Source organism: Prionailurus bengalensis, chromosome D1, assembly GCF_016509475.1.
Source record: "Prionailurus bengalensis isolate Pbe53 chromosome D1, Fcat_Pben_1.1_paternal_pri, whole genome shotgun sequence".
Classification (NCBI taxonomy): domain Eukaryota; kingdom Metazoa; phylum Chordata; class Mammalia; order Carnivora; family Felidae; genus Prionailurus; species Prionailurus bengalensis.
Genome location: NC_057346.1, coordinates 102,157,080 through 102,176,421, shown reverse-complemented (window position 1 = coordinate 102,176,421; position 19,342 = coordinate 102,157,080). Strand labels below are relative to the sequence as shown.

The following is a 19,342-nucleotide window of genomic DNA, read 5'->3' as shown; positions in this document are numbered from 1 at the left end:
GAAGATGGTTCTTAATGGCATACAGGAGGCGCCATGTCTGTTACCTTAGCTAGCCTAGGGGATAAGATAGATGGGGAAATAACTTCAGGGTTAACAAGGCACTATCTCCACTCTGGGCTGTTTTACCTTCAGCACAGCGGTCTATAACTCAATTTACCTGTTTACCTAACTTGGTCCTTCCCTCCTGTGAAAGCAACTTTCTGCTATGGTGCTAAATTGGGGTGAGGGGGGCGGGGCGCTTCTGCACTGAACGCCTAATCTTGCTTACCTCATATAACTTTGTATTGGGTGCCTTTGTGCCCCTCCCTATTCTGGGGCCTTTACCCCTCCCTCTCTATTCTGGGGACTCTGCACCTCCCTATTCTGGGGTCAAACTTTGGGTTTGAGTTTACCCAAACTTGGGTGTGAGCATCCTATGACTTTGTACTTCTTAATGTCTTGTTAACCCATTGGTATAAGCCCAGGGATTCCTAAGCTTATTCCCCACAATCAGGGTGCATGCGTCCCTTTGAATCAGTATTTATGTATCCTTTGGATAAAAACCTAGTAGTGCAATTGCTGAATTATAAGGTAGTTAGTTCTATTTTTAGTTTTTTTGAGAACCTTCATATCATTATCCAGAGTGGCTGTGCCAGTTTGCATTCCCAACAACAGTGCAAGAGTGTTCCCCTTTCTCCACATCCTCACCAGCACCTGTCGTTTCTTGTGTTAATCATTACCAGCAATGTCACAGCTTGAAGTGCAGTAAAAGAACAAAGCACTGAAAAATCAACTGGCATTAGGATTGATCACAACCACAATAACATTGATTGGAAAAATCATAGGGTCTTTTGAACCCCAAACTGTGATTACCTGATTCTTTTGAACCCCAAACTGTGATTACCTGATGGTAAACATGAAAGTGCATTTGGAAAGCTTCCACTGTGGGTTTGAGGGAGTTTCCCATTTCCATTAGTCCTTTAGGAAAGATATGGTTGAGGTCCAAGCCAGGGACTGATTGTGAGGACTGCAGAGAAACAATACCAATGACATTGACCTTTGAACAACACATGTTTGAACTGTGTGGATCCACTTAACATGCAGATTTTTTTTCAATGAATACAGGACAGTGTTGTGAATATATTTTCCCTTCCTTGTGATTTTCCTCATAACATTTTTTTCTCTAACTTTATTGTAAAAATACAGTATCAAATACATAGAACATACAAAATATGTGTTTATGTTATCACTAAGGCTTCTGGCCAATGGTAGGCCATTAGTAGGTAAGTTTTTGGGGAGTCAGAATTTATATACTGATTTTTGAATATGTGTGGGTCAGTGCCACTAACCCCTGTGTGGTTCAAGGGTCAACTCTAAATACTAAACACTGCCAGAGATTTTATGGTAAGCTAAAATAATTGATGGAGGGAAGAATTGTGACCATTAAGCAATGGGATAGTGATATTGGGTAGACAAGGACAGATCCAAAAACAAAAATCCTTGCTTGAAGAGACAGTCCCTAACTTTGCCCACTTGAGCTTTTCTCTGGACAAGTTTTCCAATGACTGTGCTTAAGAAGTTGCCTCATGGGGGCAGCTGAGCGGCTCAATCGGTTAAGCATTGGACTTTGGCTGAAGTCATGATCTCATGGTTTGAGCCCCATGCCAGGCTCTGTGCTTACAGAGTCTCTCCCTCTCTCTCTCTCTGTCTCTCTCTCTGCCCCTCCCCCACTTGCATGTTCACTCTCGTTCTCCCTCAAAAATAAATAAATGAATTAATTAAAAAAATTTAAAAAAAGTTTCCTTATGGACTTATGTAATTCTCAACACCCAAATTCACCATACCACATTGACTCTGCAATGAAATTAAATATCATTAGCCCAGATGAAGAAATCAAAGACTTTCTCTTAGAGGAAATTTACACTAAGAAATTTATAAGATCCTCCCTATCTGTATTGGCACAAATTCAGGAAGCATGTAGGAGATTGGGTTCTAAAAGTGATAAACCAAGGAGACTGAAACGTAAGGATTAATCAAGGCAAACTTATCACAAGTGGACCCATGAAGGATTCAGGAATTCATTGTGTTTCCTCAAGAACCCTAGCAATTTATGGTATAATTAAATACTCAATAGAATTGCTTTTTTTCCCACTGATTACTTACTGAAGAGAAGACATTCCCAATGCAGTGATGACAAAATATGTGGTTAACATCAATACCATAGGTTTAGTTAATTTCTTCATAATGTTTGTATTTAGTGTGCTAACTTCCTAAGATTACTTATATGCTTATTGTAATCTTTTCATGTTGTAATAAACTTATTTGGAAATCTCTTCAAGGTAAATTTACAAAACAAAAATGAAGAAAAATATCTTCTCAGGCCAGCAGTCATTTCTTATTTGGAAAATAGAACAGTTTTCCTAAAGTAAATAAAACAGGAGAAACATGTCAAATGATTAATTCTCCTCTTTTATTATTAAACTTTTAATGTCAATATGACTTTTCAAACAGAAGTGTTTTTTTTGTCTTTTTTTTTGAAAAATGATACTCCTTCTAAAATTATTTTTTCAATTCTCAGCCAACATTAAATAACCTGTTTTATGTTATTATTTTGCATTAATTTAATACATGAGAATAATTTAAGAAAAATTTAATCTTATAATAACTTTATTCTAGTTAGTGAGTGTATTCAATCTTCATCTGTTAAATCAAAGATTGAATCTGCATAGTTAGCTTTTCATTTAAGAATTATTATCTAATTCAGAATATCAGAACTACCCTTTTTCAATTGGTTATTCTCTGGTGTTATAGCTGCTACTGATTATTATTAGTAGTAGTATTCCTCAGTGCTGACTATTTCTTTCTGATCTTTGTACAACTCCCAGTTTTACTGGCACTATTTGGAAAACATAGATCTTTATAGTTATTATTTGCTGCTTATACCAATAAAACATGGACATATTGATATTTATTTGGATTTCTATATATTTCTATGTATTTCTCTCTCATATTTAATCATATTGCTATATTTTAAAACCCAATCAAAATGAATATTTCCCTTTCTTTTGTTTTATTGCTACCTTCTTTTTTATTTTTAATTTTTTAATATTCACTCGTTTTTGAGAGAGAGAGAGGGAGAAAGAGAGAAAGTCGGGGAGGGGCAGAGAGAGGGAGACACAGAACTCAAAGCAAGCTCCAGGCTCTGAGTGTCAGCACAGAACTGACCGTGGGGCTCAAACTCACAAACCACGAGATCATGACCTGAGCTGAAGTTGGACACTTAACCGACTGAGCCACCCAGGTGCCCCGATATCACTACATTCTTACACTCTCTCTATATACTTCTCTTTTTATGAGTATCCTGGACTCCTTGGATTTCATTGGTTCAATATATTGCAATAAAAAGTATACTATTCTGGTTATTATCATGATTTTTCTTTGATACTCAGAATGCCACAACTTCAACCATACAGGACCCTTTAAGTCGGTTCCTTTTGTTCCTGTCCTTATTGTTTTAGAAGCATCTATGTTTTCTAGACACAACAGAGTATTTCAGACACAAGTTATTTATTTTCTCACTCTAAAACATAGACTGTCCTCTAAGAATTACTGATCCTTAAGTGGGCAGTAGTAGTAAGGATACAAATTTAGATCTTAAGTGTGTGAAAGTCATGCAAAATATCAAGCGGTACAATGGATTGTCTTCTCTGAGCATAGAAAGAGTGACAGTCTGAGGTGTATCTCTATACTGTTTTATTAACAGTGACTAGTGGATGGACTAATTGAGCAGGGACTGGGAATAAGACTGGAAAGTTAGTGACAAGGAGGTCTGAGAGAGTATATGGATGGAGCTCTTGGAAAGGACAGTGTGAAAGTTCTCGTGCTCCATCACAGATGTGAACTGCAGGGCACTGATTACAGAAAAGGGAATCTGCACTGAGAATGTCGGAAGCCTGTTTCCCTATGTTTTCTCCTCATGGCTTTACAGTTTTAAGTCTTACATGTAAGTTTTTAATCCATTTTGAATTGAGTTTTGTATACAGTGGGTAATTAAGAGTCCAGTTCCACTCTTTTGCATGTGTATATCCAGTTTTCTCTATGCTTACTGAAGAGACCATCTTTCCCCATTGTGGGTTCCTTTGCACCTTTGTTGAAGATAGGTTGACCTTCGATGATCAGCCTTTTCTGGGCTCTGTATTCAATTCCATTGGTGTCCATGTCTGTTTTTAGTCAAGCACCATACTCTTTAATTACAGAATTTTGTAATCAGAAAATATGATGCCACCAGCTCTGCTCTTATTCAAGACTGTTTTGGCTATTCATGGCCTTTTGTGGTTCCATATGCATTAATTTATATATATATATATATATATATATATATATATATATATATATCTGGGGAAAATGCCATAGAGGTTTTGATAGATTGAATCTGTAGATTGTTTTGGGGCAGTATGGATATTTTAAAGTAGTATGGAAATTTTAACAATCTTTTTCTTTCTGACCCATAAACAGTGGCTTTCTTTTTCATTTACTTATGTTTTTTCCAATTTCTTTCATCAATGTCTTTTAGTTTTTAGCGTACAGATCTTTTACCTCCTTGGTTAAATTTATTCCTAAATACTTTATTTGTTTTGATGCTAGGGTAAGTGGGATTTTTGTCTTAATTTTCCTTTCAGATAGTTTGTTGTTAAGGTATATAAATGCAACTAATGTTTGCATGTTGATTTCTTTTACCCTGATGCTTTATTAAAATTTTGTAATAGTTCTAACATGTTTCTGATGGAGTCTTTTGGGTTTTCTCTATATAAGATCATGTCATCTTATCATCAATAGGATACCATATTGCTTCAAAAAACCTCCGGAATTTAGCGGCGCCTGGGTGGCTTGGTCGGTTGAGCGTACGACTTTGGCTTAGGTCATGATCTCACAGTTTGTGGGTTCGAGCCCTGCAACAGGCTCTGTGCTGACCGCTTGCTCAGATCCTGGAGACCGCTTCAGATTCTGTGCCTCCTTCTCTCTCTGCCCCTCCTCTGTTCACACTTTGTCTCACTCTGTTTCTCAAAAATAAATAAATGTAAAAAAAATATGAAAAAAAACCTCCGGAATTTATAATAGGTCTTTGTGCTGACCATGGACCCAGACGATGTACATATTAATGTGAGAAAACTTTCAGCACTTTTTGTATCACTTGTAAACTACACAAACCTATGAAAGTAATTGCTCCTTCTGGATTTCAGTCTAGTGGAGTCCTCTCTGTTTCTCAGAGTTGTGAGGCTCAAATATACGATAACAGATATGTTCCATGTATTGACTTTCCTTTGTATACTGAGCAGCTTCAATTGCAATTCCAAAGCCAATGCACTCTGAGAGGTTGACACCTGGTAAGGATCTACTCTGGGAGTCTCCAGCTTTCTCAAAGTAGAATTGGACATTCCAAAAAATCTTGGATGCAGTACTTTTTAGATTGTTTTCAACAGTAGTTCTTAAAAGCTGGAATACAGTAGGGAAAAAAGTGGAAGCAACAGTATGAAACTCCCTAAGAGGTTCAATATTTTGGGCTGTTTTGTGTAAATCCACAAATGTATCTTTTTTTCCCACTAAAAATGTTGGAAAATCAGGTGTTAAGGGCTCACCTGGAGAGCTTTTAAAAGTACCTATATCAGAGTCCTATCTGCAAGGATTATGATTTAATTGATTCAGGGTAGGTCTGAGCATTGATGAATAAATTGATAAATAAAGCCAAAGAAACTACAACAGCCATTCAGGATTTGAGAATTACCAGATTAAGTGATATCATTATGTGAAGGCATGATTTGACTCAGCTGGCTCTTTGTACATTGGAAAGACTTAACTAATGTTAACTTTTTACTTCCCTCCCTTTCTCTCTTCCTTCCCTATTTTCTTCCCTTTTTTTTTTTTTTTTTTCACTTCTTCCCTTTGGTTCCATAACAAGGGAGCAATATAGTGGTCTAGACTTTTTGTGTCCGTTTTAAAGACGCATAAGCTGAGGCTCATGAAAGTGAAGTGATATGTTTGAGGTCACATGTAGGAAGTCCCCACGCTGACCCTACTGTTTCCCTATAAACAGTTTGATTTCATCACTATGCAATAGTACGTGGTTCCAGAGTTTGCTATGATCATGGAAAGGGGAACGTAGGGTTCACATTTGCTATGTGGATGGTTGAGAGTACACTAGCATCATTAGCATCCCTAAATTCCAGTAGGTTCCAGGAAATGACTCTGTGGTCTCCGAACCCTGGATTTTACATTTTGCTCTTCTTGCAGTGAATGCACTCACTCATATTTATGATGACTGGTATTAGGCAGTACTGAAGGATGAGGACACCCTGATCACTTGGAAGGGTCACTTTAACCTTGATACAGGTTCATCTGCAGAGCGGGGAGGGGAGGAGGAGCAACCAACAAATGCATCAACGAGGAATACCTCGGAACACATAATTAAGTTTTAATTACCAATCTGGGACATTATCCCTCAAGAATCTCAAATTCAGCCAAAGGTCCCGAAGCAAGGATACTCAGGTGACTTAGGGGCTGCACTCTGTATGCATTCATCATCTTTACAAAAGGGCTGAATGTGATTATAGCACCATCTCTCATCGGTTTTTGTGTACATGAGTATGTGGTGCGGAGAGGTATGAAGCAGGTTATTGCTTTGCATTGGTTATGGCCTTCGGGTAGGTTTTATCTGTTGTGCCTATGATTACAATTGTCTATTAGATGTAAAAGAAAAAAGGAAGAGTGAAATAAAGCTATCAGTTATTTAACTAGAAGATTTTGGAATTAGGCAGACTAAAGTACAAATGATGGCTCAGCTAAATGCTCTGAGAAAACGGCATAGTTTCTCTCATCTTCAATTGTCTCATCTTCAGAATGGACCTAAGTACATTTTGGAGTTATTGTAAAGATACGATTTAATACCAGCAAAATACCTACAAAAATATTTGTCATTCAAATAGAGAATTATAATGCACAGAATTAATATCATTTTCTTCTTGGGTGATTTTTTCCTTTTCCATAAAGAAGTTTTTGTTTGTTTTGTTTTGTTTTGCAGGTGGGGGTGGCGGGGGTGCCTGTTCTGAATATCACAATTTGTTAGCTTGTGTTATTCATGTTTACTAACATGGTATTCTTGCTGGAGTGTGGGGTTGGCTCCCTCTCAGAGCATGGCCTCCTTGGACCCCTTGCTTTCACATTTTCATATTTGCCTCCTTCTCCTCCATGTTGCATCAAACCCAAACCCCCATTATTTGTTTAAAAGACTTTTTGAAATGGATGCCTGAGTGGTTCAGTCAGTTAAGTGTCCGACTCTTGGTTTCGGCTCCAGTCATTATCTCTGGGTTTGTGAGATTGAGACCCATGTCGACTCTGTGCTGACAGCATGGAACACGTTTGGGATTCTCTCTCTCCCTCTCTTTCTGCCCCTCTCCTGCTTGTGTTCTTTCTCTCTCTCAAAATAAATGAATAAACTTAAAAAAAAAGACTTTGTGTAGCTAATTTATACTAAGTGGTAAATTATCATCTACAGTGCAGTTCGTAAACAATCTTAGTAATGCTTTTGCAAAAATATGATTAATTCTTTTTCTAGTATAATTTTCAAAACTCACCAATGGATTCACTGGCAAAAATATTTAAGGTCTTCCTGGTTAGCTTTTCCTAAAGTTTTTCCCTAACTAGGTGGGAAACAGGATTTTGATGCTATCTTTACTCTTTTGGTTAAAAATTTTTAATGTTTATTTATTTTTGAGAGAGAGAGACACACAGTGCGAGTGGGGGAGGGGCAGAGAGAGAGGGAGACACAGAATCCGAAGCAGGCTCCAGACCCTGAGCTGTCAGCACAGAGCCCCATGTGGGGCTTGAACTCACAGACCACAAGATCATGACCTGAGCCAAAGTTGGATGCTTAACTGACTGGGGCCCCTATGCTCTCTTTATTCTTAATTTTTTAAACTTCTTAGTCTTTAATCTTTAGCAATAAATTTTGTTGATGGATGAGCTGATAATGGATGCAAAGACATTACAAAGTTCGGCAATACTACACACATGAAGGGACTATGTAGGTTTGTGTAGGTTCTAAACCTTCCTATAGTGATGTATCAAAAAACTTCCAATATAATTATGTCTAATAGTCTTTCCACTTTCAGAGCACAAATTTATTTATAGCAAATTGGTTATAAGCCTGGAGTTTATATAGTATTGTGAGCTATGATTTCTTAGGTTTTATGTGTCAGATACTATGCTAAAATTGCTAGATGGACTTTCTAATGTAATCATTAAGATAATCCTATGAATTAGATACTAATATAGTTCCCACTTGAGCTAGGAGAAAAAAAAAAGGCTTAGAAAAGTTTTGAAACTTACCTGAATGACCCACCAGAGAGCCGGTAGAGTCAGAATTCATATTCAGGTGGTCTTTTTCCAGAGTTGATTTTTACCCCAACACTACGGTGCCTTGCAACATTAGCCCTGGAAAAGGAGGTATGGATTATGAAAGACCGATAATATCATTGCTACACATCAAAATCTATCTTCAAACTTAACAATTTGCAGCAAAAAATGTTTTCCATTGCACACATGATTTATATGGCAAAGATTAAAGATGTAGCTTTTAAAAATCCTGAATTTATGAAGGAACAGTAGATTTCTCTAGCATGATGTAAAATATATTGTAGATTTCTTTCTGTGACTTGCAGAACAGAAAGAGCAGCCATTTTTTCTGTGAAATACGTAACATGACTGATATACTGTGTCTATATGAAGACAAAATAACCTGAGCTTAAGTAAAGTATAAGTTAGCACACGTTGTACCTTCTTGGTAACAAGTCACATTAACTATTTCTCTCTCTCTCTCTCTCTCTCTCTCTCTCTCTCTCCCTCTCCCTTTTCTCCAAACTGAATTAGGTGGCTTTTTGAGCCTTAGGCAGTATTGTTTAGAAAAATAAGTGATTTGGTAGTAAATGATTTTGCCGGACTCTATTCTTCCACTAAAACTTATGGCTCAGATTTATTCTTCATCTGAGCTCCAGACTTAAGAAAAATAAGAAATAAGAGGAGTTTATTTGAGTTTTATCAACATTTAAGAGTGCTTATTATGTGCCAGGAAATGGAAAAACATAAATAAACCTAACAGCATCCCTAGAAACCCAAAGTCAATTGGAGAGATAGACTCACAACTTTGTATTCACTCACATAAGGACAACAATCAAGTATGTTCAAAGGATGAAAAAGGTTCAGCAGAGGGTGCTCTCGTTAACTTTGTTTGGATGAATTAGATTAGGGACAGTTTCCAAGAGAATGTCATACATGCCTAGTATTTAAAGGGCTGAATAGAACTGAGTTTTCCAGGCAGAAAAGTTGGAAGGAGGCATTTAGCAACTATAGCTTTTTGCCTTGAGAGGTAAGACAGACCTGCGCAGTCAGCTAGGGGGTTGGTTGCTTGCTTGAGATGGCTGTATAGAATCTATAGGTAATTACCAACTATCCAGGGCTTTTCAACCTATATCTAATTGGGTGAGCTTGCTTCCTATTATAGGAGGTACGTTCATCTGCAAAAGTGTCTTTATTCCTCTTTTCCTTGTAATGGACTTGCAGCTCTGTGTTCCGATAGGAACAGAAACAGATTTGTATCCTGGAAAGTGACAATTGAATGGATTCTAACTCTCTTTCAGCAGCTGTAGCCATCAAGTAACTAAAAATGCTGCTTGTGCACGTAAAGGAACTAAATGTGGAGCCAGTATACTTATGTTCCTTTATGTGAACAATTCTACATATGCATACATGCCTAGGGAACCAGGACTGTTACATTTGCCATGGTTTTCTCACTGTAGACACAGCTATATTAGACACATGTGTGTTGTATATATATTCAGTAATTCAGTGATTTAGGACAAGTTGTTTAGCGTCTTAAAGACTTAGTCTCTCTGCCATTTAGGGGAGTAGGTGAAGAATGCCAATAATTCATGATCTGTGCACTTGACAAGACTCTTTAGTGAGAATCACATGAATCATAATGATAATAGTTAACATATATTGAGTTCTTACTATATATGTCTAACTCTGTTTTAGGTGTTTTACTTGCATTATCTCATTTACTTGCATTATCAATTTTGAGGAGCGTGCTCTGCCCCAGTCCCACGGATGAGGACAGTTGGGCACAGGTCGGTGTCATGAATTGTGCACGGGCACTTGGCGGACCCACACGCGTCATCCTGCTCTCCAGTGGCACACCCCATCCACCTCACTACTAACGGTGCGATCTCCTGAGTGTGTGTCACTTTGTCAACAGAGAAACTCACTGTGGATGTCATTTACTGTCATAGTCACTTCTAGAATCACCGAAACGTTTTTTCCTTGCAACAGAACTTTCTTAGTGCTGTTTGAAGGGCCTGGGAGGAAGCTCTGAAACTCCTGCTTACTCCCGTTTCCTGCTGCTCCAGGTGAACACAGGACTGTGACCTGAATTCTCCCTCCTCTTTCCAGGTCCGCCCCTCCTGTATCCCTAGACTTCAGATTTTAGATAATTTAGTGTATCAGTTCACTGAATTATTTGATTTGAAAAGCCCTGATTCAAATCAAAATATAAGAAAGCCCTTTAAAAGACGTTACATGTGACTCGATACTATTTGAGAAAGGATGTATTGCATAAAGTGGTCTTTTTCATGACCCACAACTACTTGGTTCTTAAAGGTCTTCCTGGTAAGATTCCCCATGCTCTCAGGGATCGGGCTGTTTTCTTCATCACAACTTGCCACTCGACTCTGAGCTCTGAGATTGTCGAAAATGTCTATTGGGTTTACCAGTGTATGCCCAGCATCTGGTACATACTAGATTATTATAAAGACATTTTTGAAAAAAAAGAACGAGAAAAAAAAGAAAGAAAGAAAGACAAAAATGAATGAACAAATGAGTGAATGAATGATTGGCAGTTCTTCTGGCTGCTGTAACTGCGCCTGTCTCTGGGACTCTTTCTTACCCTATGTATCTGCCTTAAGTCACTGCTTTTGATCTGCTCATGGCTGCAAGTCAGTTAGCCAAACACGCTAACTTTGTGCATCAATAAATTTAGAGTAAGTAGGCACAGGGTGGGACCTGAGGAGCTCTCAATGAGTAGACCTGGTAACTTTAACTTGTCTGGATCTTTTTCATTCATATGACTTCTCTGAAACAGTTTTTATTACAGAAGTGAATTCTAGATAAATGTAGCATCACTGTACATTAGTAGAACAATTAATACTGGATGTTATTTGTGGATTGGCTCTCGCATGTAGATATGGTCTTAAATTCTTTATACACATCATTTAATTTAATCTGCAAAAAATCACTTCTCCCATTTTTTTTTACCTAATGAAACTATCCAAGACCCCACAATATGGAGGTGGTGAGGCTGGTAGAATTGGCCATTTGTGTGATCCATGACTGGTTTTGTTGGTGTGTGCAGTCTTCGTTCTTCGGGTGTCCATGTGTCTAAGCAGGAGAAGGTTGTCTCAGAGTGATACAGAAGAATGTATCTGCCAATCTGTTCCTGCCATTACTTTTAGGTTAGCACAAGAAGCTATGCCCTTCCTTGAGTTTTACTTAAGTTCTACGTCATGCTGCTCTGTTGTTGGGTGTGGAGCAAGGACATAATTAGATCTTTTTAAAAAGGTAGGGCATGAGGAAGGCTTTGAAGAATGAGTAGGTTTTGAACAGATTATAAACCAACCAAAGAGCATATTCTTGGAGAAAATTCAAGTATATCTGCTTAACTTAAAAGAGTCGTTGAGTTTGGAAATCTTAACCTCATCAAGAGAATATGGCCTCCAAAAGTAGAAGAAAAGCTTTCCATTTGTAGTACAACTCAGATACTCAAGATATGATTCCAGATCAAGACTTTTCTTTGCTTTCCTATTTATGTCTTAAATTTCCAACACTTAGATATAGGACATTTGATGTTTGTCTTCAAGTGGATGCTTCTGTAAAAAGGGGGTGGTTTGAAAAATGGATATGATAAAAACAAACTTCACTGTGACTGAATTTGTGTTCCTGGGCCTCTCATCTCAGCCAAAGATGCAGCTCATTCTTTTTATTATGTTCTTGTTTTTCTATTTATTAACGGTAGTGGGGAATATTACAATTATCACTGTTATTCAGATAGAACCTCGTCTCCAAACCCCCATGTACTTCTTCCTCACTAATTTATCCTTTCTAGATATCTGCTATACATCCACCAATGTCCCACAAATGCTGTCCAACATGGTGGGGAAAAAGACCATCCCATTCTCTAGCTGTGCTACTCAGATGTACTTCTCCCTCTCTTTTGGAATGATTGAATGTGTTCTCCTTGGGGTCATGGCTTATGACAGATATGTAGCCATTTGTCACTCTCTTCATTATACTGTCATTATGAACCAAAGTGTCTGTGTCCAATTGGCAACCATTTCTTGGTCCATTAGCTTCCTGAGCTCCATGGTTATCAATGTCCTCACCTTGAGTTTGCCCTACTGTGGGCCCAATGTCCTGAATCACTTTTTCTGTGAGGTCCCTTCTGTCCTGAGGTTGGCTTGCACTGACACCTCGTTTACTGAGCTGGTTGTTTTCATCTTCAGTATTATCATCGTCTTCATTCCTTTTCTCCTGATTGTTGTTTCCTATGTCCGAATCCTTCTATCAGTCCTCAGGATACGGTCAGCCTCTGGAAGGCACAAGGCACTGTCCACCTGTGCCTCCCATCTGACAGTGGTGGCCTTGTTCTATGGAACTGCCATCTTCATGTACATGAGACCCCAGTCGAAGTCCTCCAGGGCTGGGGGCAAGATCATTGCAGTGTTCTACACTGTGATCACACCTATGCTCAACCCCTTGATCTATAGCCTAAGGAACCAAGATGTGAAAGGAGCTTTAAGGAGAGCTATTGCAAAACAGAAGACAGGAGGGGTCTTAATGGGACATAAAGTTAACTGTTAATCTAAGATGGCTGACTTCTGGATATGAAGTAAGACAATAAATAAGACCTTGAACCATCATGTTTGTCCTGCCATTCATAAAGAACACATAAAGCCAGCTGCAAACTCAGCAGGAACACATATTCTCCAAGGGCAAATTGCAGCTTTAATGTGCCAAAGTAACTTCTTTCATTGGGTGACTATTTGCTTACTCACTATGAAATTTTAGTTCTCTAAAATCATCGACTATCTGAAATTAATTGCTTGACATTATAACAGTAAGATGAAACATCTTATTACTGCTGGAGGATCTAAAGCATATTCATATAGAGAAAAATACTGAATTTTTAACTCAGGTGGAGAAATTCAGATAAGGGATTTTGGACATAACATTTCACATCTGTGTTAATTTGGTAGTGAACAAGGAAACAAGACTTTGCATCTACTTTGTGGTTTAGACCAATTTTGACTCCTTTACATACATACAGGCTTGCTTTGTAACAAATATATCAAAATATTGCTTCATTTAAAGTTCATGAGGCAGCCAGATCATGCAGGGCTGAGATGACTAATAAGGAGTAATGATTTATTCTTAGTAAAATGTGACACACACACACACACACACACACACACATTTTTGGAAATAAATGTTTCCTGTATTTTGAAGCTCTAAAAAGAATTGTTTTTTAAAATAATTATTCTTTGAATTAAGAGAATAGAATATAATTTAGCATTATTATGCTTAATAACCGTATATATGGCCTTTGATTAACATGCCGTTAAATTAGCTACTCTATTTCAAAAATTTCCTCACTTATTTGTTTTACAATTTAGAAGAAAATAAAAGTGTAATTCCACTCTCAGATATTCAACAACTAAAATGCAACCATTTCGTCTACCTAGATATGAGGTCATATAAAATCAGTAAATGAAGCATTCTTGATGGACTGGTTTAACATTGATTCAAAAAGTAAAAGGCAAAATCAGTAACCAACTAGTCAAATTCATTACAAGCAGGGTGCTTTTTTTGTGTTATATGTGCCTTAATTTATAACTTTATATGTTTGCTTGAGATATGAATAAGGATTAGAAACATCTACTTCTAATCAACTTTCTTCTGAACAAAAGTAAAATTTGAAATTCTCTCAAATATTACCAAATAATAAATACAACAACATACTTGGTTGGCTATTTATGAGTTAGAAACAATATTAAATTCTTTTTGATAAAGGAACACGAAATGCCCAAAGGTACACCAAATGGAAAGCTTATTTTTTGCTTCACAAAAATTACCCATCCATTTTACTCTTCGGCTCCATAAATGAGTGGCAAAGTTAAAAAACGCAGAAAACATTTGCAAAACCATTCTCACAAAGGAACACATAGCTGAAACATGTAAACAAATGGAAGTGAGTATTTTTGTGTAGTTTTCCTAAAATTGTTTTTAGACGAATTGTTTAGATCTAATCAATGTGTTCTGATTAGTTTGTTTTGATCAGTAGCTTGGAGTTGGGCGGACAATGGGTGGTAAACAGTTCACACAGCCCACTCCTAATTTAGTTCCCATCCAGACCTTTTCAAACCAACTTTCTTCTTTTCCTATGTTTGCTTCTTTTGACAGAAAAGGAAAATGTAACACTTAAAGACATTTAACTGATAATTCTATGTACAATAGGTTACCTCATTGCTAGAACAAACAACAATTTATTTTAAGATTAACACAAATAGGGGTGCCTGGATGGCTCAGTAGGTTAAACACCTGACTTGGGCTCAGGTCATGATCTCACGGCTCATGAGTTCGAGCCCCGTGTGGGGCTCTGTGCTGACAGCTCAGAGTCTGGATCCTGCTTCCGATTCTGTCTCATCTCTCTCTGCCCCTCCCCTGCTTGTGCTGGCTCTCTCTCAAAAATAAATAAACATTTAAAAAATAAAAAAAAAAGAGTAACACAAATAATCATGAACCCAATTATTGGTCCTTCACAACATCAAATGTCCCATTGAATTACTTCCTCCCTACATTTGTTTGGCATGATGGTAACATGATGACAGCATAGCTAAGAAAAATACTAACTAACACTTTGTTCATATGTAAATAAAATTAAAGCCCAGAGTAAACAAAATAATCAGAGAATGTACTGTTATCATGAGCTTCAGTCTCTCAGTACTTGATTAATCAGTGCTTAAGGTATTATTGTGTATTATAAGGGACTACACTTGGAACGAGAATAATGAAATTACAATCGCACAGTTTTAATTTAGCTACGTTAATAGGAACAAGCTATTCCATGGCTGTGAGCCTCATTTCCTTCATTCACCAAATGAGATTGTTGTGGGATTGGATCATCTTTAAGTATCCATCAATCACGTCTTATAGCTAGCTACCTCTTTCTCTCTGGAATAGATGTATTCTAAATTTATCATCAAATTTATGTATAATAAACCTATCAGAATCTCTACCGCGATGACATTATATTTGCATTTTTTGGATTTGGTTGATTTGTTTTAAGGATAATAATGTAATGTTGAAAGACTTAAGGTCATCATGGTAAAACAGAGGATATAATAAACCCTGTTGTCCTACGTCATGTTACCAGATTTCTTAATGAGTATCTTTTCTCTTAAAGTGAAAAACATTAATTTAGTGTTCTGGTTGGTAAAGGGCTGGAAGGGAAACACTGGAAGGGAAGAAAGTCACAGTGAAACTGATTATTCCTCCTTAATACCATTCTCTCAGTGTCATCCGAAAGCTAAACTATTTCTTTGACACCATTTCCTATTTTGCCTCTTTCCCTTGCTTATTCGTGATACAGCGACTCCTCCAGCCCATCTGACCTCGTGAAGATTCAGCTCACTGGGGTCGTAGGCAAATGTGAGTCTTTCAACAAATGCTTCATAATACAATCCTGTCTACATCCCAACTAACCAATCTCACCAACTCATCAGACTGCATGTAACCAAAACCAGTTCTCCAGTTCTAATTATGCCTGTCACTTTCTACAGGGCTCTACACTTCTCTGTTTTATAAAACCCTGGACTAAGAATTAAAAAAAAAAAATTCCAATCTCAGCCACTACTTACACGCTAGGAGCACATCGGCACGCCATCTAAACATTTATAACTCCAGTTTCATCATCTTAAAATATGAGGTCAGTAAAGTTGTCCTGTGAATTTCAAGATCTTACAGATAGTTTCAGTAGGTTTCCTGAGACCCAGAGTTGGGGCTCAGTTTTGGCATTTCTCTGGTCCGGGAGGACGTGGTCATTCATTTGTTCAATGAGCATGTGTTACTTACTTATTACCTTCCAGCGTTTGAGGACAAAAAATGAGACTACCTTAAAGTTTCACAGGCTCCCTAGGAAGCCTTTATATTAAAGGACTATGTACACAGTACCACACTAACTCGGAGGAAAGCTATCATTTATTAAGCCCCAAAGTGCTTAAATACCCTACTTAGATTTTTCTTATATTTTAATATCTGAACAAGGGCATTTTTAAGAGTGAGAAGTAACCGTATTGATACTTACTCCAAGATAAAAACAAAACTGCCTTGTGCCAGAGGGACAACTGGCCACAGGAATGCTATTCTTTTGTTCGTTCGTTCGTTTGTTTGTTTTTTGAAATATTTTTAAATTTAAATCTAAGTCGGTTAACATATAGTGTAATAATGATTTCTGGGAAGAATTTAGTGATTCAGCTCTTACGTATAACAGCCAGTGCTCATCCCAACAAGTGCCCTCCTTAATGCCCATCACCCGTTAACACTATCCTTCTTAATTCTCACTGCAACCCGATACATTATTGGCACCATTTTGCAGATGAGGAAAAAGTGAGTCCAGGAAAAACCTACAGAAGTGATGACTGATTTGTGACATAAAACAGTGTTTTCTAGGTGGGTTAGTGGCCTTGGAAGCATTGGACTGGTTTTAGTGAAAGTATACAAGGGGGGAAATTGTCTTCAAACTGAAGACACTGAAGAGAGGGGTCTTGTCAAAACTCACATACCCTGTTAGCAGCAGAGCCTAGGTCTACAGCTCTTATTCTCGGGCTTTGCATAGCTCTTGATTTGCTTATTGGTGGCGGCAGTTTCAGAGAGATAATATAGTAACTGGATGTATGATGCACTCCTCATTGGCAGATGCCTGTCTTATATTTGTGTCCTCCAGAACCTGGCATACATCTAGCACTTACAAGTTTTTGCTGAATATATGAAGGGATGGATCCCGGGCTGAGTTAAGTCATCCCTTATACCAGTCCCATTCCCTATATATTTAACTACATTTTCTCTGACTTGTCTTCAGAGTAGAGAAGCTTGCAACATTTGGACCTGTCATTCCTCATGACCTTGAAAAAAATACGCTTTGGTGCAATTGGCTCTTTATTTCCCCTTTCAAGTTTCATCTCCCTTTCCAAGCAACATGTGAGACAATTTTAAATAAAAACAAAGACATCTTGCTCAGCACGCTTTTAAAAAATATTAATTTATATTTCCTTCATATCAGAGCATTAAAGGTTACAGATAACCCTACAGAATTTAAGACTGATGCAGCGAGTGGATGATAGCTTGAGTGGAGTCTGTTGGGATGGCATTTGCATTTTCTATCTCCCGTCGCCACCCTTTTACTACTGCCATTTACCTGTGGTAATAACAACTTTCCATGTTTTGTCACTACTGAGGTTTCCTTCCAGTTAGTTTTTTGAAAGCAGCTTTCACGTCCTTGTTCCGTAAACTGTAGATCAAGGGATTCAGCATGGGGATGATAATAGTATAGAACACAGAGGCCCACTTGTCTTGGTCCAGGGAGTGGCTGGATGTTGGCCTCAGGTACATAAACATGACTGTGCCGTAAAAAAGGGTGACGCCAGTGAGGTGAGACCCACAGGTGGAGAAAGCCTTATGGCGGCCTTCAGCTGAGCGCATTCTGATGATTGCTACGAGGATGAAGGCATAAGAGATGAAGATGATGAGGATGGTGCTGAATTCAATGAAGCCACACAGACTAAAGAGCAAGATCTCGCTGATGTAAGTGTCTGAACAAGAAAGGGCTAAGAGAGGTGGGATTTCACAGAAGAAGTGGTTGATAATATTGGAACCACAGTAACTCAGACTGAAGGTGAGGGAAGTGTGGGCTACTAAACTCACCAAGCCAGCCAGGTAAGAGCCCAGCATGAGAGCCACACAAACTCTCTTGGACATGAGAGTGCTATAGTGGAGGGGTCGACAGATGGCCACGAAACGGTCGTAGGCCATGGCGGCCAGGACATAGCACTCGGCATCCACGAAACCTACGAAGAAAGCAAACTGGGTGGCACAGCTGGAGAAGGAGATAACTTTGTGCTTTGTTAAGAAGTCAGCCAGCATCCTGGGGGCGATGGCTGAAGAGTATCCCAGGTCAACAAAAGAGAGGTTACACAGGAAAAAGTACATGGGGGTGTGAAGCTGAGTGTCTGTTATGATCAAGATAATCATACCAATGTTCCCCACGACATTGACCAGGTAGATTAAGAGGAAGACCACAAAAAAGATGGTCTGCAGCTGAGGGTCTTGAGTGATGCCCATAAAGATAAACTCGGTCACCATTGAGTGGTTTTCTTTATCCATCTTTTATATTTTATGTGTGCCTGGATTTGCTTTACTGTTTGAAGTGATTTTTAGAAATCTTCCCAGTAATCAGGTTCTATGACCCATAGGGTAACTCAAATGACTTTAATGAAAGTGATGGATATGTGCTCTCTCCAGGTACCCAGTGAAAATAGAAGATGGAAAATTCTGCTTCTCCAAAGACCTTGGTGTCTGAGGTCATTTATCACATGCTACCAAATGTTTGACCTAATCTGTTCAGTTATCTGCGTTATTAATTAGTAAAGAAGAAAAGTCTTGAATGTCCCTTCCTTCTTCCTAAAACAAAGCAAATATGGACACAGATAATGAATAAACATTAACACTCATTACAAATAGGCACAAAAAGAAACTGAACAACTGAAGGATCTCAAAGTATAACATATCACACACACATACACACACACACACACACACACGCACACAGAGAGAGAGAGAGAGAGAGAGTAAAATACTTGGAGCAGAAGGTTAGCAATATTAAAAAAAAAGCAGTGGATAATATTTTTTAAGAAGCCAGGAGTTACTGAGTGTTAACTATATGCCAGAACATTGAGTGTTCCCACACATTACAAAATTTCATTCTCATGACAGCTCTGTGAAGTAGGTACCTCTTTCATCTCTATCTTATACCTGAAAAGAATAAGGCTATATATTAAGGAACTTCAGCAAAGTCAGCAGCCAGTAAGTAGCAGAGCTGGGTCTGTCTGACTCTGGGGTTCACTTCACTTTATTGTGAACATGTGATATAATGTGATATAATGAAGTCACATCTCTTTATTTTTGCACCTGCATTTATTTTTCCTGT

At 38.1% G+C, this 19,342-nt stretch overlaps 2 protein-coding genes across 2 annotated transcripts; one reads left to right on the top strand and one right to left on the bottom strand.

Moving 5' to 3' along the window:
• Nucleotides 1-11,976: 11,976 nt before the first annotated feature.
• Nucleotides 11,977-12,942, top strand: LOC122484349 (olfactory receptor 2G3-like). Its single transcript, XM_043582304.1, has one exon. The coding sequence runs from the start codon at nucleotides 11,977-11,979 to the stop codon at nucleotides 12,940-12,942; it is 966 nt and encodes a 321-aa protein (XP_043438239.1).
• Nucleotides 12,943-17,586: 4,644 nt separating this feature from the next.
• LOC122482798 (olfactory receptor 1019) lies at nucleotides 17,587-18,519 on the bottom strand. Its single transcript, XM_043579093.1, has one exon. The coding sequence runs from the start codon at nucleotides 18,517-18,519 to the stop codon at nucleotides 17,587-17,589; it is 933 nt and encodes a 310-aa protein (XP_043435028.1).
• Between the last annotated feature and the right edge of the window lie 823 nt (nucleotides 18,520-19,342).